Genomic DNA, 21717 nt, shown 5'->3' on the forward strand with positions numbered 1-21717 from the left:
TTGACAAACAATTGGAAATTCACCCCATGAATCAAAAAAAAAAAAACATTATTTTATTAATACCTTAGTAATTACAGATTTGAAGCAATGGGAGCTAATTGGTGAACTTGCAACATTATGAGAACCGTAATGTGAATGCCAATATTCACCTTGGTTAATGTCCTGTGAAATAACCTTGTCTCTCAATCTGTAGGTGGGTAAATTACGGGAACGTTTGCAAGAGTTACGGGCCCAACGTGAGACTGAGCAGCACAAGCACTCGGTCGCTCTCACTGAACTCCGCGTCAAGCTCCATGAGGAGAAGCAGAGAGAGGTGGCGGCCACACGAGAGAGCCTATCTCGGCAACACGAGACCGAGCTGGCCCGGGCGGCACGACTCCGTGAGACAGAGCTGGCCCGGCTTCAGTCGCTGGTGTGTATTTTGCGGGATGGAGCCAGCAGCGAGCTACGTAATGCCCTGAAGGAGGAGGCACGAGAGGAGGCCCGCAGGAGCTACGAGGCAGAGAAACTCAGGCTCACCCAGGAGCTGCAGGAGGCGAAGACGTCACGGCGGCAGGCAGAGGAGGCGCTCTCCCATGCTGTGCAGGCCGACAGAGCCAAAGCTGCCGATCTCAGAGTGGCCCATCAAGCTCATCAGGAGGAGATCCAGAGAATCAAACGTGAGAGCGAGAGAGAAATCCGGAGACTGGTAAGGATGGATGGAGTTATCTAAAAACGTCACCACATAAAATGTCACAAAATAACGGCTGTCTCAGTCCAATCTCAGGCCATTGGTTGATTCAGTGTGGCTGCTCTGGTTTAAACTTTTTGGGGGGAATCAACTTACACATGTTTATACATACTTGTATTATTGTCTCTGTTTGACATTTGACATGCATCATTTGATTTAAATATCAGCAGATATTAATGATAAGTTGATATTAATGTATAAAAGGCCTCAAAATGTCCGTCTCATTACTTCTTTCTTATGACAGAGAACAGATAGACAGGATTTTAGGTTTTTTAAAAATTTTTATTGTGAAATATTACAATTTAAAATATCTGTTTTCTATTTGAATGTATGTAAATTATTCAGCTTTCAGTCTTCAGTATCACATGATCCTTAATAAATCATTCTTATATGTTGATTTGGTGCTCAAGCAACATTTCTTATGATCTCGATATTGAAAACTCGATATAATTTTTTTTTCAGGATTTTTCAATGAATAAAAAGTTCAAAATAACAGCATTTACAGTAACAGCAAAAATCTAAAAACAAAGAACTTACTGGGCCAAAACCTTAACGTTTCTATATCTGTGCATTACCTCCATGCTATTTTTGCTATTAGTTAGGTCTATTAGCAACTAGACCTAAAGGAAGGACATTTTGTGAAATGCATGACCACAAAAAGCATGTACTCTGATGTATGTTTGTTTCAGATGGACGAGTTGAAGAGCAGAGATCGTGTGGTGCAGTCACTGGAAAAAGAACTGGGAGTGCAGGCGGGACAGACACAGCGTCTATTGCTGCGGAAGGAGGAAGCAGAGCGGCATTATGGGAGTCCGAAGAGAGAGGTGGCGTCGTCTCTCGGGGAAAACTCAGACTCTGTCAGTAACCAGGTTCGTTCTGTTCTGAAATCAGAAATGGCTGATAAAAAGCTTTTATATCTTCAGGAACAGAAACACTGATTAGAGCTGAACAAACATGGCAGAGAGCTTTTTTTTGCATGCTGAACTTCACACCATCACACAATAAAGTTTGGATATCCATTCATAGGACGTGGATGAGAAGGATGTTAGGAGATTTCACCTGAAGATTGCAGAGCTGCAGGCAGTCATCAGGAAACTAGAGGATAGGAACACCCTGCTTTCAGATGAGAGAAACGAACTGGTACATATACATACACACACTCTCAACAAACTAAGGACAAAAATTATATAGGAATTTATTTAATAGGATCTTATATGAGCCATACACTGTAAAATATCCTGTTAAATGTACAGTAAAAAATTGCAGCTGTGGTTGCCAAAAATTCTGTGTAAAAATAATGACAATGTTTCAGTTGTTATCTAATGGAATATTGGTACCCGTATATTTTACAATTTATAATCGAGTATTTAATTAAATTAGAAAATGTTAATATACCAAGCTACCTGAACTGCCAATATGCTTTGTGTCTTAAAATGTACTGATATAACCAGGTGGTACAATAGAAATCCACATGATGAATCCAAAGCAAATGCCCTGTTCATAAACATTGCCAGTACTCACGTATAGCTGATGCACATGAAACAGACAAAACACCTTCTGGGTAACACATTATACTAAAATAATGCAATAATCATTATAACTAAATGTGTTCTCCTGTGTAAATTCATCCTAGCAATTAATGATTGCACGGTTAGTTCTCAAACGATTTGTAAAAATCTGTAAGATAATTCTCACACAGTAGGATCTTTTATGATATCTTCCAAATTATGATGGAAATCCCAATTGGACTTTAGTACAGATGTCTTTCATTCTGTATGTAGATCAGTCTCTCTCTGTCATACAGCTGAAACGAGTGCGAGAAACAGAAGCAGAGATAAAGCCTCTCATGGAGAAGAATAAACGGCTGAATAAAAAGAATGAAGAGCTGCAGCAGACTCTACAGCGCATGGAGGACAAACTGAAGACACTCAGCAGAGAGAACGCGGAACAGGTGTACTATAAAGGGAAAACTAAAAGTTATGGGAAATAATGTTGGATAGGACACGGTTTTAATAATCAGGATCTAATTGGCTCAGCCATTGTCATCATCAGAAAATAACATTTGATTCAGATTTGTTACATTTTGATAAACATTTTTATTCAGATTTAATTTAATGATAATTTAACATTTGTTACATTTGTACTTAATATAGAGTATATCTTTGTCGCGGTGTTTCCTCAGAAAGAGAAATCCCAGCAGAACTTGCAGCCGGGTGGGCTGAAGAGACACACCTCTCTAACAGACCTGAGTCACGCCCACGAGCAACAGGAAGTCGAGTATCTGCGCTTGCAAATCAGCGAGCAGCGTGGTGTTATTGATGAGCTCACGCAGGTTTGACTCTGTCAGCCATTAACACTCGTTTACATGTTTTTATTTGCAATTAGAATTTCAGAGCAGAAGAAATTCAAGACAAAAATGTGAGTTTGCTAGTTAGCAGAGGGTTACAGCAGTTATTGTACACTATATACAACAAAAACTATGCATTTTAAACAAGAAAATATATGCATTAATAATAAATCATACTCACAGGCTGTGTTACAGAGTCATGACATGGTCAAAATAAAGTGTGTACCTTTAATGAATATTTGTTTTGCAAATCCTGCATTGAAATTTGCAGTCGAGAGTAAAATGATGGGAACACAATGAGAGGTTGAAATTATACTGTTGTTACTGTATAATACATTTTTCTTGGAAAAATTTGATTTACACACGTAGCAGAAAGAACATTATGTAGATTTATTACAAACCTACATTGGTTTGTGCAGGAAATAAGACTGGAATTACTGAGGACTCGTTTCAGGCAGTTCAGAATCAGTTCTTTCATTTGGGAAAGAAATAACATTTGTCATGCACTTTGCAGACCTTTTACAGCCATAAACTGCTATTATTGGTATATATATATATATATATATATATATATACAGTACAGACCAAAAGTTTGGACACACCTTCTCATTCAAAGAGTTTTCTTTATTTTCATGACTATGAAAATTGTAGAGTCACACTGAAGGCATCACAACTATGAATTAACACATGTGGAATTATATATGGAATTATATACAGAACAAAAAAAGTGTGAAACAACTGAAAATATGTCATATTCTAGGTTCTTCAAAAGTAGCCACCTTTTGCTTTGATTACTGCTTTGCACACTCTTGGCATTCTCTTGATGAGCTTCAAGAGGTAGTCACCTGAAATGGTCTTCACTTCAGGTTTAATAAGTGTGATTTCTTGCCTTCTAAATGGGGTTGGGACCATCAGTTGTGTTGTGCAGAAGTCAGGTGGATACACAGCTGATAGTCCTACTGAATAGACTGTTAGAATTTGTATTATGGGAAGAAAAAAGCAGCTAAGTACAGGAAAACGGGTGGCCATCATTACTTTAAGAAATGAAGGTCAGTCAGTCCGAAAAATTGGGAAAACTTTGAAAGTGTCCCCAAGTGCAGTCACAAAAACCATCAAGCGCTACAAAGAAACTGGCTCACATGCGGACCGCCCCCAGGGAAGGAAGACCAAGAGTCACCTCTGCTGCGGAGGATAAGTTCATCCGAGTCACCAGCCTCAGAAATCTCAGGTTAACAGCAGCTCAGATTAGAGACCAGGTCAATGGCACACGGAGTTCTAGCAGGCGACACATCTCTAGAACAACTGTTAAGAGGAGACTGTGTGAATCAGGCCTTCATGGTAGAATATCTGCTAGGAAACCACTGCTAAAGAAAGGCAACAAGCAGAAGAGACTTGTTTGAGCTAAAGAACACAAGGAATGGACATTTGACCAGTGAAAATCTGTTCTTTGGTCTGATGAGTCCATATTTGAGCTCTTTGGTTCCAACCACCGTGTCTTTGTGCGACGCAGAAAAGGTGTACGTATGGACTCTACATGCCTGGTTCCCACCGTGAAGCATGGAGGAGGAGGTGTGATGGTGTGGGGGTGCTTTGCTGGTGACACTGTTGGGGATTTATTCAAAATTGAAGGCATACTGAACCAGCATGGCTACCACAGCATCTTGCAGCGGCATGCTATTCCATCCGGTTTGCGTTTAGTTGGACCATCATTTATTTTTCAACAGGACAATGACCCCAAACACACCTCCAGGCTGTGTAAGGGCTATTTGACCAAGAAGGAGAGTGATGGGGTGCTGCGCCAGATGACCTGGCCTTCACAGTCACCGGACCTGAACCCAATCGAGATGGTTTAGAGGTGAGCTGGACCGCAGAGTGAAGGCAAAAGGGCCAACAAGTGCTAGGCATCTCTGGGAACTCCTTCAAGACTGTTGGAAGACCATTTCAGGTGACTACCTCTTGAAGCTCATCAAGAGAATGCCAAGAGTGTGCAAAGCAGTAATCAAAGCAAAAGGTGGCTACTTTAAAGAACCTAGAATATGACATATTTTCAGTTGTTTCACACTTTTTTTGTTCTGTATATAATTCCATATATAATTCCACATGTGTTAATTCATAGTTTTGATGCCTTCAGTGTGAATCTACAATTTTCATACTCATGAAAATAAAGAAAACTCTTTGAATGAGAAGGTGTGTCCAAACTTTTGGTCTGTACTATATATATTACAGACTACAAGAAAGGTAATTTCTGAAAAACCATAATAGGTGAGTGTTTTTTACCCCACCCAAACAGCTTTGGTTACATCAACAAATAAGAAAGATTTTTACATTTTGTTTACAGGTTATGAAAATTAACATTTATTTCAATGATAAGCGCAAAATAAAACCAGGAAATTCATTTAAAAAGTAAAGATTGTCAATTTTGATTTCATGTTATCTTTAAATCTATTTACAGATATATTCTGTGTCCTTGCCTAGTTTTATCTTATCTGTGTATATGTGTTTCTGTATTTGTGTCAGTGTATTTGTACGGTGTGTGCTTATTCTCTAATTAGTCTCACCCTGTAATTATTTGTGTTTGGTAATCAGTGCTGTGTCTGATAATTAGCTTGTTTACTTCATTAAGGCAAAGCCTAATTAGAAATTAATTACTGTCACTCTCATTTTCTCTTTCCCTCCTTAATGACTTCTGTTAATATGCACGCTGATATTACAGTATTGCCAGCAATACAGCAGAATTGCATGTGACAAAAAAAGAAGTTTACATACACTATTATTAATTTTTCATAATTTTTAATACCTTTATTCAGCAAGAGTGCATTAAATTGACAAAAAAGTGACAAAAAAAAGCAATGTCATTTTCCACAAAAAAAGCAGTTCAACGGTTTCATCATTGCCAATAATACATGTTTCTTGAGTGGCAAAACAGTATTTTAGAATGAATTCTGAAACATCACATAACACTGAAGAGTAATGGCTGCTGACATTTCTGCTTTGCCATCACAGAATAAATGACATTTTAAAACATGTTTAAAAAGCTATTTTATATTGTAATAATAATATTTCTCAGTATGACTGTTTTTATCCTAGTTTTCATCAATTAAATGCAGCCTTGGTGAGCATAAGAGACTTAAACACACAGTAGTGTAAACTTGTTGGACTGTAACACCCATACTTGATTCAATGTGAAAATAAACTCACTCTTTAAATGTATTGCTGAATAAGGATTCAAGATTTGTCACATACAAGTTATATGACATACAACAAGCAGTGAAATGTAGGGCTGGCATACTCTTTAAATAATAAGAAAAAGATGTACACAATATATTAAACTACTACACAGATGATGTGCAGAGATGCTACACAGAAACTGCTACACAGATGATGTGCAGAGATGTAAACAATGTGCAGTGAGGATGAGTTGCATATAGTTGTAAGATTCTAAGTTGTGTGTTTTTGTATTGTATTGTTATCAACTTATTTAATGTGATGTCTGGATGTGCTTTCAGGAACGGGACAGGCTGATAATCAACAAAAAGAACAGGCGAAAAAACATCAAGTTGCCCAGGGTGAGCTGATTTTCTCAATCATAGAATTATATTGAACTATATTTTCAGTCTCTTTGAGGGAAGTTTTGCTCTGGTTACTTTCTCTTTTTTTGTTAAAGCATATGGATACTGTCACTAAGCAACTGTCTCCTCTGAGGAGTGAGTGTGTGTATGTTTCTTGGTGTGTGCTGGCTACATCGGCACATTAATTGGCCTCTCGGGACCTTTGAGTCAAGCCAAGTTCTTTTTCTTTCTCATGCTTTCACCAGCTAAACATCACTTAAAAAATCTCTGATCAATCATTCAAACAAATAAAAACCCTATATTCAGAACACAAACATCCGTTAACGCAACTGTGATTTAACTGTCCTATTGTCCTTCAGAGTTTGCTTGTGTTTACTTCACTGTAGTTTGGATACAAAATTATCCATTTTTTGTTAACTAAATCTGACAAAACCTCCTTTGGGAACATTTGAGGATGTCATGAATTGAAAAAAATGCTACTAAATAAATGAAATGATGTTTTATTCTAAAAAGGTATGAGTGTTGGTGAAATAATTGATATATAAGCTATTTATGATTAGCTTTATACTGTATACACTACATGTTCTATGACGTAAACCTGTGTGTGTGTTTGTGGTGCTGTGAGGTGGGGTTTAATTGTTCGTTCTCAAGAACCGTTGCTATGGAGGTGGAGTCAGTGGACTTGACTATAAATTCACACAAGAAAGAAACATCAAGACATTACCGTAACACAGGCTTTAGAACACATTAGTAACTCATGTCCTGTAAGTGTGAACACTGAGGAAGATGATGCTGGTTAAAGAGGTTAAAAGGATATACCGCATACCATGACACTGGACTGAGGAGCACATCCAGTATGCCAGAGTACTTCCTGCTGGTGCTGTATCTCTCCATGTTCCTGTGTCTGTGTGCTCTGGTGTGTCTGTATTTCTCTGGCTGTCAGGAGATGACCTACAAACACGATGGTAAGAGAGCTATTGCGTAGTGATTTCAAAGGACATCTGTGTGCCAGTTACATACTGTATTTTTTATGATTATTCTGGATTTAGAAACAAGTCACACTGTGTTCACAGCATATGTGGGTAGTAATGACAATAATGTTGACTCTCTCGTTTTGTAAAAAAATCAACATTTAGATTAATGCATTTAATGTAAGACATTCCAAAAGGTATAAAAGCAGAAATGGTCAGGGTCATATTTTTATTTAAATCACTCGCATTAATTTTTCCGTGGCACTGCTGTTAGGTGAACTTCTGGTCATGCGTTACCATCATAATTCCTGTGGGTGGATTTCTATCTGTGTAAACAAAAGAGGGGAGAGGCAAACTACTGTGCAGATTGACACAGCATGTTCATTTTTGGCATAGGCTACTTGCGGATATTGTCTGAAAGTTATATTGGACTTTAGTTTGGTTAATAACGGGATTTTAATACACAAGTTTAATGTGAATCTGTTTAAAATATTGAAGCATTGGTTTCTTTCTTTTTCAGAGGCATGTTGTGGAGACATATTTTGGATTTGACGAAGAATCTGTCGATTCTGAAACGTCATCTCTGACATCATATAACACCGACCGCACAGATCACACCCCTGCTACCCCCGAAGAGGATCTTGAAGATGTATGTCATGTAATAAATTATTTTACAAACCTCAATACCTGCACTAAAACACTCTTGCAGCTCAATATACCACGGTTCAAAAGTTTGGGGTCAGTAAGATTTTTTTTTTTTCCTTACGTGAAGAGAGTTATATAGTGAAATATTATTACAATTTGAAATACCTGTTTTGTATTTTTGTATTTTATAATGCCATTTATTATTGTGAGGGCGGACCTGAATTTTTGGCATCATTTACTGTTTTCTGTGTCGAATGATCATTTAGAAATAATTCTTATTTGCTAATTTGTTGCTCAAGACACATTGCTTATTATTTTCGATGTTGAACCTAATTTTGTGGAAACCGTGATGCACTTTAATCAGGATAATTTGATAAATAAAAAGATCAAAAGAACAGCTTTTGTTTGAAATGGAAATCTTTTGTAACGTTATACTGTAAATGTCATTACTGAAAAAAGTTTTATTTAAAGAAATTAATGCTTTCATTCAGCAATGACACATTACATTCCTTAAAAATGACAGTAAATAAAAAAAATACTGACCCTACACTTTAGAATGGTAGTGTACATCCAATCCAAATGCACCAGTTAGAATCTTAATCCTGTTTACACCTGTCTCTTAAACCATATTTTCCTGTGCTATCCATCAAAGTTCCTGTTCCAAAGTTTGTTTGTTTTTTACTTTCAGCCCTTTTTCATATGTGTAACTTGCTCTGCACATTTAACTTGGCTAATACTTCAAATGATTTATCTTATTAAAGCCCAGTACGGCTACTTACTTACTGTCCATGAAAATTTGATTACGAGTACTTAAATCGAATTCTGAGCAACCACATAGCAAACAACTCCAAACATTTTCACAGCCACATAGCAGTACCACGACAATAATTAACACCACCCTTACATTTCAATTATCTTCTGACAGCATAAAACTGTAGTCTGCATATTCATTTCATAAACTGGCCAGCCTGGGAGAGTGTAAACATGGTGTCAAACTACAGTCTTTGTTTAATTCAAAGCATTCATTTGAATTAGGCTTGTTATTTGGTCAGATGAAGTTAAGTGTTGTGCTCAAGGGACCATGATGAGGCATCTCAGCAGTTCTCTTGTTCATAAGTGGTCCCCTACCTTCATGTTATTTACTGATAGCCAGAGCTAGTTAACGAGGAGTGGGATTATAAGCAAGTCATTAAATGCACCATGAAGACGATCCCATAACAATTTGTTCATGTAGTGTTCTCATCTCCCTCGAATATGCTGTTCATTAAATAAGATTTTCTTCACTAAATGTCATAAAAATTAGGCACACATTTGATTTAAGTTTGATTTTAGTTTACTGACTGAAACTGTTACAAACTGTAAACAGTTGTTTGTTTACAACAAGCATTTTATTGTTGCACAATGTAAACTGTATTATCGCACAGCTGCATAAAGTCGGGTATGTATTATATCCAGCTTTATTTGTATATATACAGTGTGCTCATGTAAAGCAATATAAAACACATAGGAAATGTAATCTATTTTATGTGCTAAATTTAACTGACTAAGATTAATGTATTAAAACATTATAAACAATAACATCATGATTTCCTTAATGCTGATTTAAAACATTGTGTATTATGATACAATACTCTGCACAATCTGACTTTGTTGCAGCTTAGAATTATATTGCTGTTCTTATATGGCCAGAGGAGATCGGCACACTATTTTCGACACACTATTTCCCAGTTTAATGCTGTAAAGCTGCTTTGACACAATCTGCATTGTAAAAAGCGCTAAATAAATAATGGTGACCTGACTTGACAATGTGTATTGTAAAATAATGGGATTCATGATAATTACAGAAACTTTTACAGGAATGTAATTTGTCTGTATTAAATATAATGGGCCTTTATGATGCACAAGCAGAAGAATTTTATGTGTAAATCCTCTGGAAGGTTTTGCGTTTGATGCGTTTGAACAATCTGAAATCATACATCCCAGTCCTACTTGGGTAGTTCACCCAAAAAAAAAAATTGTCTAAAATTTCTCAAAAAGATGTTCCCACTGCAGGCAAACAAAATCATATCCAAATATGAATGAGTTAAACTAAAGGTTGTTTTGAGTTGTGTTTTTGGTTTTCAAGAATTACTTAACTAGCTTTTTCCTTATAATAGTTCACCTATAAATGAAAATTTGGTTTCACTTTATTTTGATGGTTGACTATAAGTAATATTACACCTACATATCTACTACCTCTCAAAATTACAAATTTGCAAAGTTACTTTTAGTCGGTAGAATGTCTGTTGGGACACCATCACAATTGTGAGTTAGCAGATATTAAGCAGACAGTCAAATAATACTTTAATGAGAGTAAGTGGACATGTAGGTGTAAAGTCACTCATAGTCATCTGAATGCTCAAAATAGGGACCATTTTTACCCTTGTCCGTCCAAACCTGTATGACTTTCTTGGTGTTGTATAAACTCCACACCACCTCCCCCAAAACTCTTTGGTTACCAACATTTTTGAAACAATAATCTTTTGTCTTAACCAGTAGAAAGAAAGTCCTGCAGGTTTAGAACATCTTGAGGGTGAGCATATGTCATGTTAAATTATTTCATATTTTAGATTAACAGCTGGGAATTACTTGGCCAGCATTCTCATGAACAAATGTGACAAACGGAATTGCATTTGTTATTCATCAGGCCTTTTCCCGAGAGGAGGCAGAGCTGCGCTTTCGGCAGCTGACACGAGAGTACCAGGCACTGCAGCGAGCTTACGCACTTCTGCAGGAGACTACGGGGCCTCTGGACCCTGAGAGACACTGCAGGGTGAGGACCCATGACGCCAACTCCACAGACGCATGTTTAACCCCATCAAAACTGGACATTCTGAAACATTCTGAAATTCCATTATCATTATCATCATCGTCATTATTTTTTTATTTTTTTAGATCTGAATCAAATTGTGCTGATGTTTAAATACCAAAACATTCCAAGACCTCTTCCCTTACCCACACTGAAATACAGCCAGCATTGTAGCAAGCATGGCCGAAAATTCCTGCCTCAAAAAAAAAAAAAAACTACCAAAATTTAAACATCTGTCATTTGAAATTCTTTTGAAATTCAAAAGAAGCCAATATAGACTGTTTATGCGTATATATGCCCTGGGCTGGCTCTTTGATTGGCTCTGTGCTCTGTCCGTCAGACACGGGAGCAGCTGCAGACGGAGCTGATTGGCTGTCAGGCACGGATTGCCGACCTGGAGCGGAGCTTGGCAGAGAAGGGGCAGGTAAATAAGAAAGAGGGCGGGGAGAAGACACCCCTGACTCCAGTCACATTGGCTTTGCTGCTTGTCTTTCTAACAGCCATGCTTGTGTGCTGGCGCTACAAAGAGAGGATATGGCACCAAATCATGTGACTTCCCCCCCAGGATCAGTCATACTGTACAGATTTTGTCAGTCATACTTTACAGTTTTCTTTATTTCTGTACATTTTCTTTTGCTTGACCAGTGCTTTATTTTGCTTTTTCAATGTATATAGTAATCACATCAATCAGCAGAGTTAATTATGGTGTAATCGTTTCATATTCATGCTATTTGTACCCTGCCATCTCCCTTTTATACTATAACCTTGTTTTCACAGCCTGCCTTAACAGTAGATTTTACAACTGCAGTACATCCTGACCGCTGACCAAAAATTGGTCATGTAATTACATAATTCGCGTGATTCATGGAAGTGGGCATTCCCTCCAGAGCACTTTTTTGGTGCAATTAATTTTCCACAACTCTGTGATTGGTGGGATTTTCTGTACAGCATCATGGGTAATGCAGTTTCTCACTACAAATTCTGCTGTTAAATTTTGTTATTATAAAACAATGTGGCCTATTGCTTCAACAAAAGCATATAGCATCAATTAACAACCTCAGAACTCACAACAGGTCTGTCTTTAAGTTTCCTATAGGGAGAAAATTAGTTTTGTACTTCTGGAACTGTTGCACGTTATTTCAACATCCATTAAAACACAAAAACTAAAAACATGCATATAAACAAACATATTTGTCTGGATATTAGACATGGTTTCATGCATCAAATATATTGAACATGGTTTTGTACATTAAATACACAGACATCCTTTGATTGTTATGAAAATTATTTGGAAGAGAATGTATGTGATGCAGAACGTTTTACAAAGCAAAAAACATGATTAAGACAAAAATAGCACCAAAAGATTGTCTTCTCTGATATAACAACTCTTGTTAAAATCTCAGAAAATATAGTTTAGTTTTTTCATGTCCCTTTAATAGTATGGGAAGCAGAACTGTGAATTATTCTGCATTTGCTAAATGTTTCAAACAGTAGAGTGCAACAATGTTTATGCATGATCTCATCATGTTGCTTGTTTAATTAGGCGAATGCTGACCATCTATTATTTTAGAAATTAAAATGTAGTATTTTTACTCAAATTTCTGTTCCAAAAAAAAGAGAAACAAAAAAGAAAAGAAAGAGAGACCAAAAACAGTTACAAATCAAAGTCTATATTAGTTGCAGTTCACACTGAAACACTGGTAATGGAAATGCATTGTTTCCCTGTTGTAAATAATAAGAGAAATATGATAGTATGCTATTTCGAACATAGCTATTTTTGGCTTAATGATCAGTTTGTCATTGGTCAGCCTGCTCTTGCATGTATTTCTTTTCTATTCTATGCTTGTCTCTTATTGCTTGCTTGATGTTTTTTCTTTTCTTCCCTTAATATGGAAGTGGACTTACCTGCATGAAATCTAATAAATATCTGCTATTTCTCCATCTTCTCATTTTATTTTATTTTTTTCTCTATGTGTTTCTTTGTTTATGATGAGCTCAGAAGAGCTTCTTTGTTAATGCTGAGCTGAGTTTAAAACTAACGATTATTTGATAATTGATGTTAGATTATTTTAGGTTGACACAAGTACATGAGAGTGTGGATTGTGTGTATGATTAGTGATAATAGGAGTGTTAGTAAAGTACTAGTAGTGTAATTTGTAGTGGTGTGTGTGTGTGTGTGTGCGTGTGTGTGTTTGTGTGTGTGTGTGTGTGTGTGTGTGTGTGTGTTGCTTTGTTATGCAGGATTCAAAATGGGTGGAGGAAAAGCAAAATCTTCTCAGGGTGAACCAGGAACTCAAAGAAAAGGTATAGCTTTTGTTTGCTGTTTGAAAAAGCCTGTTTCCTACAACCTACATATGCTCAAACATAAGCACTTAACATTCCTCTGGTGTGTGTTTCTGTGTGTGTGTGTGTGTGTGTGTGTGTGTGTGTGTGTGTGTGTGTGTGTGTGTGTGTGTGTGTGTGTGTGTGTGTGGTAGATAGTGTCGCTGGAGCAGTGTGAAATGCGATTACGCTCAGAAGTTCAAGACACCCTGGATCAGAATGAGCTGCTTGAATTCCGCATTCTAGAACTGGAAGTAAGAGAATCTGTTTTGCTCCCACAGCAGCAAACAGGGACGGCCAAACCCAGCTCATGTCTACACAAGCTACATACATGAATCCATTTTACCCCACATCCACAAAACTGGCACTGCATTCATTTGTTTTTATGTTTCATGTTGCTATATGTATATTTTTATACACATTTTAAATGTCTTTTTTTCTGTTTCAAGAACTGTATATTTATATCACTATTGTTTTGTAAATTATAAGTTTTAGTGGAATAAAATTTATTTGAATGAAACCCCTCACTATTCTTTTTTTTTTTTTTTTCATTTTGACTGCACTTCCTGCATGTGTTTTTATTTGTGTACACACAAATTCACTATTATTTAATGGTCATGTCAACTTTTCAGTGAGCAGATCATTATTCCTCCCAATATGTATGCCTATGTACTCCTTTAGTTTGCTTGCACAGTCCTATAGATATTCTATGAGATGTTGAAATAACTTTGTGATCATTGTGAAATATTTGTGAGAAGATATTTAATTTACAGAATCCAATTTGCAGTACAGTCGTGGCCAAATTGACAGTATTGACAGTGACATTAATTTTGTGTTTTGCAAAAATTGCTACTTAAGCTGTTGTGGTGTTCATTCACATTGTTTCTACAAGTCACTGGCAGTGACATAATCTAGAAACAATGTGAATGGACACCACAACCGCTTAAGCAGCAAATTTAGCAAAACACAAAATGTATGTCACTGCCAGTAATTTTGGCCATGACTGAATACAGTAAAGGCAGCTTCCAATTAGAAAGCACTCTTTCTTAGTTCAAATTACTACATATACAGTAAATAAGTGCATACTGTTTGATTACAGAAATGACTCAAAGTGTGTGTTTTGTAAATAATACAGTTGAAACATTGGGTTGTTTGAGTGTGCTTACCCCAAAAATCTAAATTCGGTCACCCTTTTGTTACTTCAAACATGTGTGCCTTATGTGTGTGTGTGTGTGTGTGTGTGTGTGTGTGTATAGTCCTTCAGCATTCTACATTTTTAAAGCATTTTTAGTCAATGATTACATTGTACAGACAGCTTAGAACATCCTTAATATTGTACACATGGAACATCTAATTATAATTAGGTCATGTGATCAGTAGTCATTTCGACACTTATTTATGCATTTTGAAGACACTTTTATCCAAAGTGACTTACATTAGAGGAACATTAGCAGATTGTCAGAGAGCCTACAATATTCAACAACATTCATAGTACCTGCATACATTCTGTTCCATAATGTTGCATGAAGTGCAATATGAACTCATCTGTATGTGTAAGTCTTTTATAAGCATTCTATGTAAAAATATATGAATGTCAAAAATGTCACCACTACCTTTTATGATGTTTCAAACCCATATTACTTTCTTTATTCTGTTAAACACAGATAATGAATATTGGAAGAAAATCCTGGCTATTCTTTCAATGCAAGTAAAAAGGAACTGCCCTCGTGACAAAAAGTACACTTTACCATACTTTTAAAATATAGTAATTCATTTTCATAATATACTTTAAAACAATATACTTACGTGTGAAGTAAATGTAATGTTTTTGGATGCTTAAATGCACATTGTTTCCTTTAAATCATGACGAAATATGAATAAAACAATTATTTACATCTACTATGAAGTAAAATTTTAATTACATTACAGAGTGTACTTTTTAATTATATAGTGTGTGAAACAGTCATGAAAGTGTATTCGCTTCTATTACACTTGATTGGTATTTAATTTCAGCTATATATTATAAGCAAGTACAGTTTTTAAAAAAATATACTTTAAAGTACACTGCAAGTGCACATTCAGTACAATTAAGTGCAAGTATTTTTCACAAGAGTGGTTCTGTCTTGCTTCAATAATGATACAAAATACATATTAATACATACATATTACATATATTACACAAACCCCCCACCCCCCACCACCCAATAAAAGCTTTCTATATATATTTCACCACCGATTCCCTTTTTTTAATAGGAGAGGGAACGCCGTTCTCCTGCCTTTAACCTGCAAATCTCTGCCTCTGAAAACAACAGTATCCTACAGCTACACTGCCAGCAAGAGGGTGTCAAGGTAAAGCCCACACACTACTGGTATACTGTATTAGAAACATAAGTTACTAATGTTAAAGTACTTAATTCAAAACTATATAATGTATTTACTATATTAATGTGTGGTTGAAGGAATGTGTCAGTTTAGCTCCATTTATAGAATATACAATGATACAATAAACTTTATAGTATGCAATTCATGTGCTGTATGATAAAATAAATTGCACCCTTCACACAGTTGCATACATGTACCGTATTATAACATGCTGTATGTTGGCCTCATCTTGTTTGGTTTAGGATGTCATCATTCCTGACCTCATGAAAAAGCTTGACATTCTTGGGGACAATGGGGTATGTTTTTTTGCCATTATGTGCACGCATTACTCATGTTTCTCAAAAAAGTGTTGAAATGAACACTTATCTTTGGCAGAACTTGCGAAACGAGGAGCAAGTGACAGTCATTCAAGCAGGCACTGTGCTGTCTTTATGTGAAAAGGTATCATCTCTTTCATTCTCTAAATCCTCATAGATAAGATGCCTTATTTTGTCAGTGGTTATATTGTATTGCTATATCTTTGTGACCAGTGGTTGAAGCAGATTGACAGCACTGAGGCGGCCCTGACACAGAAAATGGTTGATCTGGAGAATGAGAAGGTAAGAATATCCATTCGTGTCATCTGAGATGAATGTGTTGTATTTGTTCCAACAGCTGGTCTAGCGATAGATGAGGCTTGATGACACTTGATTAAATATGTATCATTTGTGCGTGGTCCTTTCTTGACCTTGGTGAACTGCTGTTATCAACAGGAGCTGTTCAGTAAACAGAAAGGTTTCCTGGAAGAGGAACTAGACTACAGGAAGCAAGCTCTCGATCAGTCCCAACTGGTAGGACTTGAGATTATGTAGCAGTGTAAACGGATACTTCTGGATACTTGCGTATAATCAGTATGTATTTGTGAATACTTTTACAAATGTTCTTGCTAGATTTTGTTCTCAACAATGTGTCAGCAAAATAAATGTTGTTGGCTGACCACAGGAGAAGCTAAATATAAAACAAATTAAATGTACTATTTGGCCAAGATACATATACAGTATGTGACCCGGGATCACAAAACCAGTCAGAAGGGGTTAATTATTCAAAATTTAGATTTATACATCTTCTGATGTATATTCCATTGATGTATGGTTTGTAAGGAAAGGACATTATTTGCCCGAGATACAACTATTTGATAATCTGGAATCTGAGGGTGCAAAGAATCAAAATATTGAGAAAAAGAAAGTTGGCAAAATACAAAACTAAAGTTGTATACATTTAAAGCTGTTCAAATGAAGTCCTTAGCGATGCATATTACTAATAAAAAAATAAGTTCTGATATATTTATGGTAGGAAATAAAATATCTTCATGGAACATGGTCATTACTTAATATCCTAATGATATTTGGCATAAAAAATTATTATAATTTTGACCCATACATTGTATTTTTGGCTATTGCAACAAATGTATATCTGCTATTAAGACAGATTCCAGGGACACATATTTGCATGCTTGTATAAAAATCTTTTTGCATGTAATTTGATTATATATATATATATATATATATATATATATATATATAAATTGGGCAATAGTGTTTCAGATGTAACTTTAATTAAGCTGTCAAGTAGTAGACAAATGTTGTGATTAAATTCTATCTATCATAAATTAAATAATATATACAGTAATATTGAAAATTTTGGCGTTAAAAGAAGTTTTTCAAAGCATCTTACTGAGCAAAAACTTTTAAGCAATAGGGTCAAGTTGGTGTGGTAAAGTAGTTAAACACAGGAAGAGTACAATAAGTTTGTACAATAAGTACCTTAATTTCTTTTTAGAAAGTGACAAGACATTAATTTGTACCATATTTGTGGCAAGTGCCAGTTCGGTCAGTTTGACCAAAAGTATATTGGAAATTCATGAAAAGATGTCAAATCAATTTCACCATTTAATCGCACCATACTCATTACCGTTTGCCATTTATAAAGCATTGTGTACATGTTTGTTTGTTGTGTTCAGAGGGTGCAGGAGCTGGAGGCCACATTATATGCTGCCCTGCAGCAGGATCCAGACAGCTGTGTGGGGGAGAGTTTGAGTGACAGGCAGCGAGCGAAGCTGGCCGAGTCAATGGAGGCAGTACGGAGACAGATCCTGCGGCAGAGTCGCCATGCCGACACACTCGTCCTACAACAGCGCATGGAGCTCCTCCAGTCTGCACAGCAGGTCGGGATCTATGCATGTGTTAATTAGTAAACTTGCCAAAAAAGTACTTGTCTAATAAATAAATCTGCTTGGACAGTGTTCTCAATATCTCTTTATGTGTTTCATTCAAGAATGATTTGTTGTTTTATCATTTGACTTACAGAGGATCAGAGAACTTGAAGATAAGATTGACATGCAGAGAAGACAAATCAAAGAGATTGAAGAGAAGGTGTGTATGGATGTGTTAGATCATGTTCTGGATAGATACTGTCTCTGAAATGTTCTTCTTCCAAATTGGGCTGCAAGACTGATTCCTCTTCTCCTCTCCTCTCTCTTGTTTGAAATTTGTGTTTATTATAATTTATAGTTTTTGTTCCTTTTCTTGTTTTTCTCCCTAGCTTTTATTGTCTGGCCTTAACACCCCCCCCCCCCCCCACACACACACACACACACACACACACATCATATTCTCTCTCTATATCTCTTTCTGTCTCTCACTGTCTTTCTCTAACACACACAGGTGCAGTATCTAGACGAAAGATACAAACTCATCTTGCCACTAGAAACTTTGGTGACACAATTATTCCTCAGTTTGTTGTACAAAACATGTTTTTAAATATTTTATGAAGCGTTTCCAAAGAGAAACATTCGTATTTCAAAAGTTTCAGAGGCTGCTTAATTTTGTTTTGTCCAATTTAAATTGTGTGAACAAATATATAATTGAATGCACCGTAAATATTTGTTATAATGAGTATTTAAAGAAACACCACACTTGTCAGACTGCTTTTAGTTTCAATAAATAAAGTTGTATTTTTTTCACATGTGCTCTTGAAGGCTTTATTCAAATTATGGATAACTGTACATTTCTAAAGTTTAAATCAGATGTGAACAAGACTATGGGTGGTGCACCTTTTTACTTGAAAGCAAGCTATTATTTAGATCAACCAATAGGTGGCAGTAAAGTAATAAAACATCCGTCATCCTTATGCCTTCTGGGATGGGGAAAAAGTACTGCAGACTATCTCACTCATCTGACCTGAGTTCATCTCACTGTGCTAGACTTATCAGATGGAGATGACAAACTTTTGTAGTCCCAATCAGAGAAGGTGGCAGACCATTGATTAAAAAAAAAAATGAAAAAAAAAATGTGAGAAGACAAGGTGTAGCCAGAAAAGTGTGGACGCATGTGTGAATGAAGTTAAAGAAAGAAGGAGGAACAGAGTGTTAAAAAAAATCAGCAGGAGTGAGGCTGAACACCTCAAAATGTTCTCATACTCGCTGACAAAGAGGAAATAACCCCATGTGTTTATGCACAGATTCCTGAGCCAGAGAGATGATCTCAGCTAAAGTCTGAACAAACTTGCCTGTCAAAAATAGAGTTGGACAGAGTAAGAGAGATTCAATTTAATCAGTGTGAGCTACATGATTAAACATAGTGCAGATTAGCATTCATCTGGAGAGAGTGATGAATGAATGATGATGTATGATGGACACCTGACGCAAACCACCAAAAACAAGCTGCTCAAGCTAGTGAATTTCTATATGTGACCCTGGACTTAAGTCGGGGTATATTTTAAGCAATAGCCAAAAAAAAACATTGTATGGGTCAAAATTATAGATTTTTCTTTTATGCCAAAATTCATTAGGATATTATGTAAAGATCTTGTTCTATGAAGATATTTTGTAAATTTCCTACCGTAAATATGGTATATCAAAGCTTTATTTTTTGATTAGTAATATGCATTGCTAAGAATTTATTTGGATAATTTTAAAGGCAATTTTCTCAGTATTCTTTTTATTTGTATTTGTATTTTTTGCACCCTCAGATTCCAGATTTTCAAATAGTTGTATCTCGGCCAAATATTGTCCGATCCTAATAAACCATACATCAATGGAAAGCTTATTTATTCAAATCTCAATTTCAAAAAATATACACTTAAGACTGGTTTTGTGATCCAGGGGCATATATGTTAAACTGATACAGTTACTTTCAGAGTTTTTCGATATGTTATTTTCAGATACCGTTATTCAAACTGTCCTTCACACACACTTTCTGTCTTCCTCTCTGGGTGCCTTCTGGCAGGGCGTATTTTTAGTTCAGAACAGAAGTTTGGTGGGGATGAGAGGGAAAAGATGCAGACCCCCACGCTGCTGACGCAGTCTCTTAATCACCCCAACTAATTCACACCAGCCCCCTGCTCATATCACACACTTTATATGATTTTTCCATTCATTCTCCATGCTGACTGATATGCATCTGATATTCACTAATGTACACTCAGTCTGATATGCACATTAGTGTACAATAATGCACACTGTCTGATGCACATGTACGTTGTTTAATGCTCTCACTTGGGTATACTTCATCTGATAGACTCCATCCAGTGCACTCACTAGTGTACACTGATGCATTCTGCCCAACTCACCAGTGTTTATTCCATCTGATGCACATCATCTAATGTTCTCACAAATGTATATTCCATTTGACAAATATTCACTAGTGCATACTCCATTTGATACATATTCAGCAAAGTACACGCCATTTGAAAATATTTACTAGTGTACACTCAGTCTGATACATTTAGGAATGTATAGCCTACTCCATCTGATAAATATTTACCATTGTAAACTTAACATGTTATATACTGAATAGTGAACAAACCATCTGATGTACTTAACAAGGTATAATTAATCTGATAAATTATCATTAGTGTACACTCTGTACACAAACTGATCAGTGATTAGAGTACACACTAGTGTATATTCCATTTGATAAATATTCACTAGTGTATACTTCATCAAATACATATTCAGTAATGTATACTCTGTCTGATAAGCTTATTAGTGAACACTAATGAACACTAATGTTCGATGCACACAGTAAGTGTTTACTTCATCCTGTCACTCACTCGTTCTGTCTGATGCACTCCATCTAATGCACTCACTAGTGTATAATCCATCTGATGCATATTCACAAGTGTGCACTCCATCTGCAATCAGAAGTGTACACTACATCTGAAACTGTTCATTAGTGTATCCACTCTTATACACTCACTAGCAATTGCAGGTAGTATACCGCGTTATTGGAGTTCGGCCATATTTGTCCCCAGCAACAGAATGTTATTTGTGGTTCAAACTTTATCTTTTTTTAGTCTCTCCCCACATTCTGTTCACTCCTAAGTTAATAGCGCTAATGATCTTGCAGATGGAATAATAACACTTGTACTCTGTCTAAGACACCCAAGCACATGCACTTGTACTCTCTCGGGCATGACACACGCCTGATGATGCACGTCACAGCCACGCCAACACACGTCCATGCAAATAGAACCATCTGGAGAGAGCGTATTAGAAGATGATGAGGTTTAGGAAACAAGAGATGAATGAATGGCGAGCTCATGAATGCCTGAATGCAAGTGATTAACACACAAGACAGCAGAACAATGCCAAACAGAAAGCCTAGAACAAACAGCACTCTGTGGGAGAATAGAGCAAGTGCGTCTTCAGAGGAGAAATTTCCATTCAAGTTATTTTGAAAGAGCTTTCCATATGTGTGCGCAGAAACTGTTTAGGACCTGTTGTTAAATAGCAAACGAGAGTACATGGAGAGTCACCTGCTTATCCCAAGAAATTATTTCCAAAGTGTCTCCTTGTAATGGTCAGATTGTCATTTTATATCTACATTATCATACCTTTATATATATATTCATTATTATTACTA

General features: G+C 36.3%; 1 protein-coding gene across 5 annotated transcripts in view; it reads left to right on the forward strand.

Annotated features, from left to right (window-relative positions):
- jakmip1 (janus kinase and microtubule interacting protein 1) overlaps positions 1 to 18815 on the forward strand; it is a 45358-nt gene extending 26543 nt beyond the window's left edge. For 3 of the 5 annotated variants that reach the window (XM_059516447.1, XM_059516449.1, XM_059516450.1), the window contains exons 3-21: positions 194 to 688; positions 1420 to 1599; positions 1757 to 1870; positions 2535 to 2681; positions 2913 to 3062; positions 6584 to 6643; positions 8138 to 8266; positions 10949 to 11074; positions 11451 to 11534; positions 13352 to 13414; positions 13588 to 13686; positions 15686 to 15781; positions 16057 to 16110; positions 16190 to 16255; positions 16345 to 16413; positions 16567 to 16644; positions 17814 to 18017; positions 18160 to 18225; positions 18364 to 18815. In XM_059516447.1, coding sequence (XP_059372430.1) covers positions 194 to 688; positions 1420 to 1599; positions 1757 to 1870; positions 2535 to 2681; positions 2913 to 3062; positions 6584 to 6643; positions 8138 to 8266; positions 10949 to 11074; positions 11451 to 11534; positions 13352 to 13414; positions 13588 to 13686; positions 15686 to 15781; positions 16057 to 16110; positions 16190 to 16255; positions 16345 to 16413; positions 16567 to 16644; positions 17814 to 18017; positions 18160 to 18225; positions 18364 to 18414 — 2331 coding nt within the window. In that variant the 3' untranslated portion in view covers positions 18415 to 18815. The remainder of the gene's footprint in view (positions 1 to 193; positions 689 to 1419; positions 1600 to 1756; positions 1871 to 2534; positions 2682 to 2912; positions 3063 to 6583; positions 6644 to 8137; positions 8267 to 10948; positions 11075 to 11450; positions 11535 to 13351; positions 13415 to 13587; positions 13687 to 15685; positions 15782 to 16056; positions 16111 to 16189; positions 16256 to 16344; positions 16414 to 16566; positions 16645 to 17813; positions 18018 to 18159; positions 18226 to 18363) is intronic. The other 2 variants (XM_059516452.1, XM_059516451.1) reach the window with 2 other exon arrangements.
- The last annotated feature ends 2902 nt before the right edge of the window (positions 18816 to 21717 follow it).

Source organism: Carassius carassius, chromosome 29, assembly GCF_963082965.1.
Source record: "Carassius carassius chromosome 29, fCarCar2.1, whole genome shotgun sequence".
Lineage (NCBI taxonomy): Eukaryota > Metazoa > Chordata > Actinopteri > Cypriniformes > Cyprinidae > Carassius > Carassius carassius.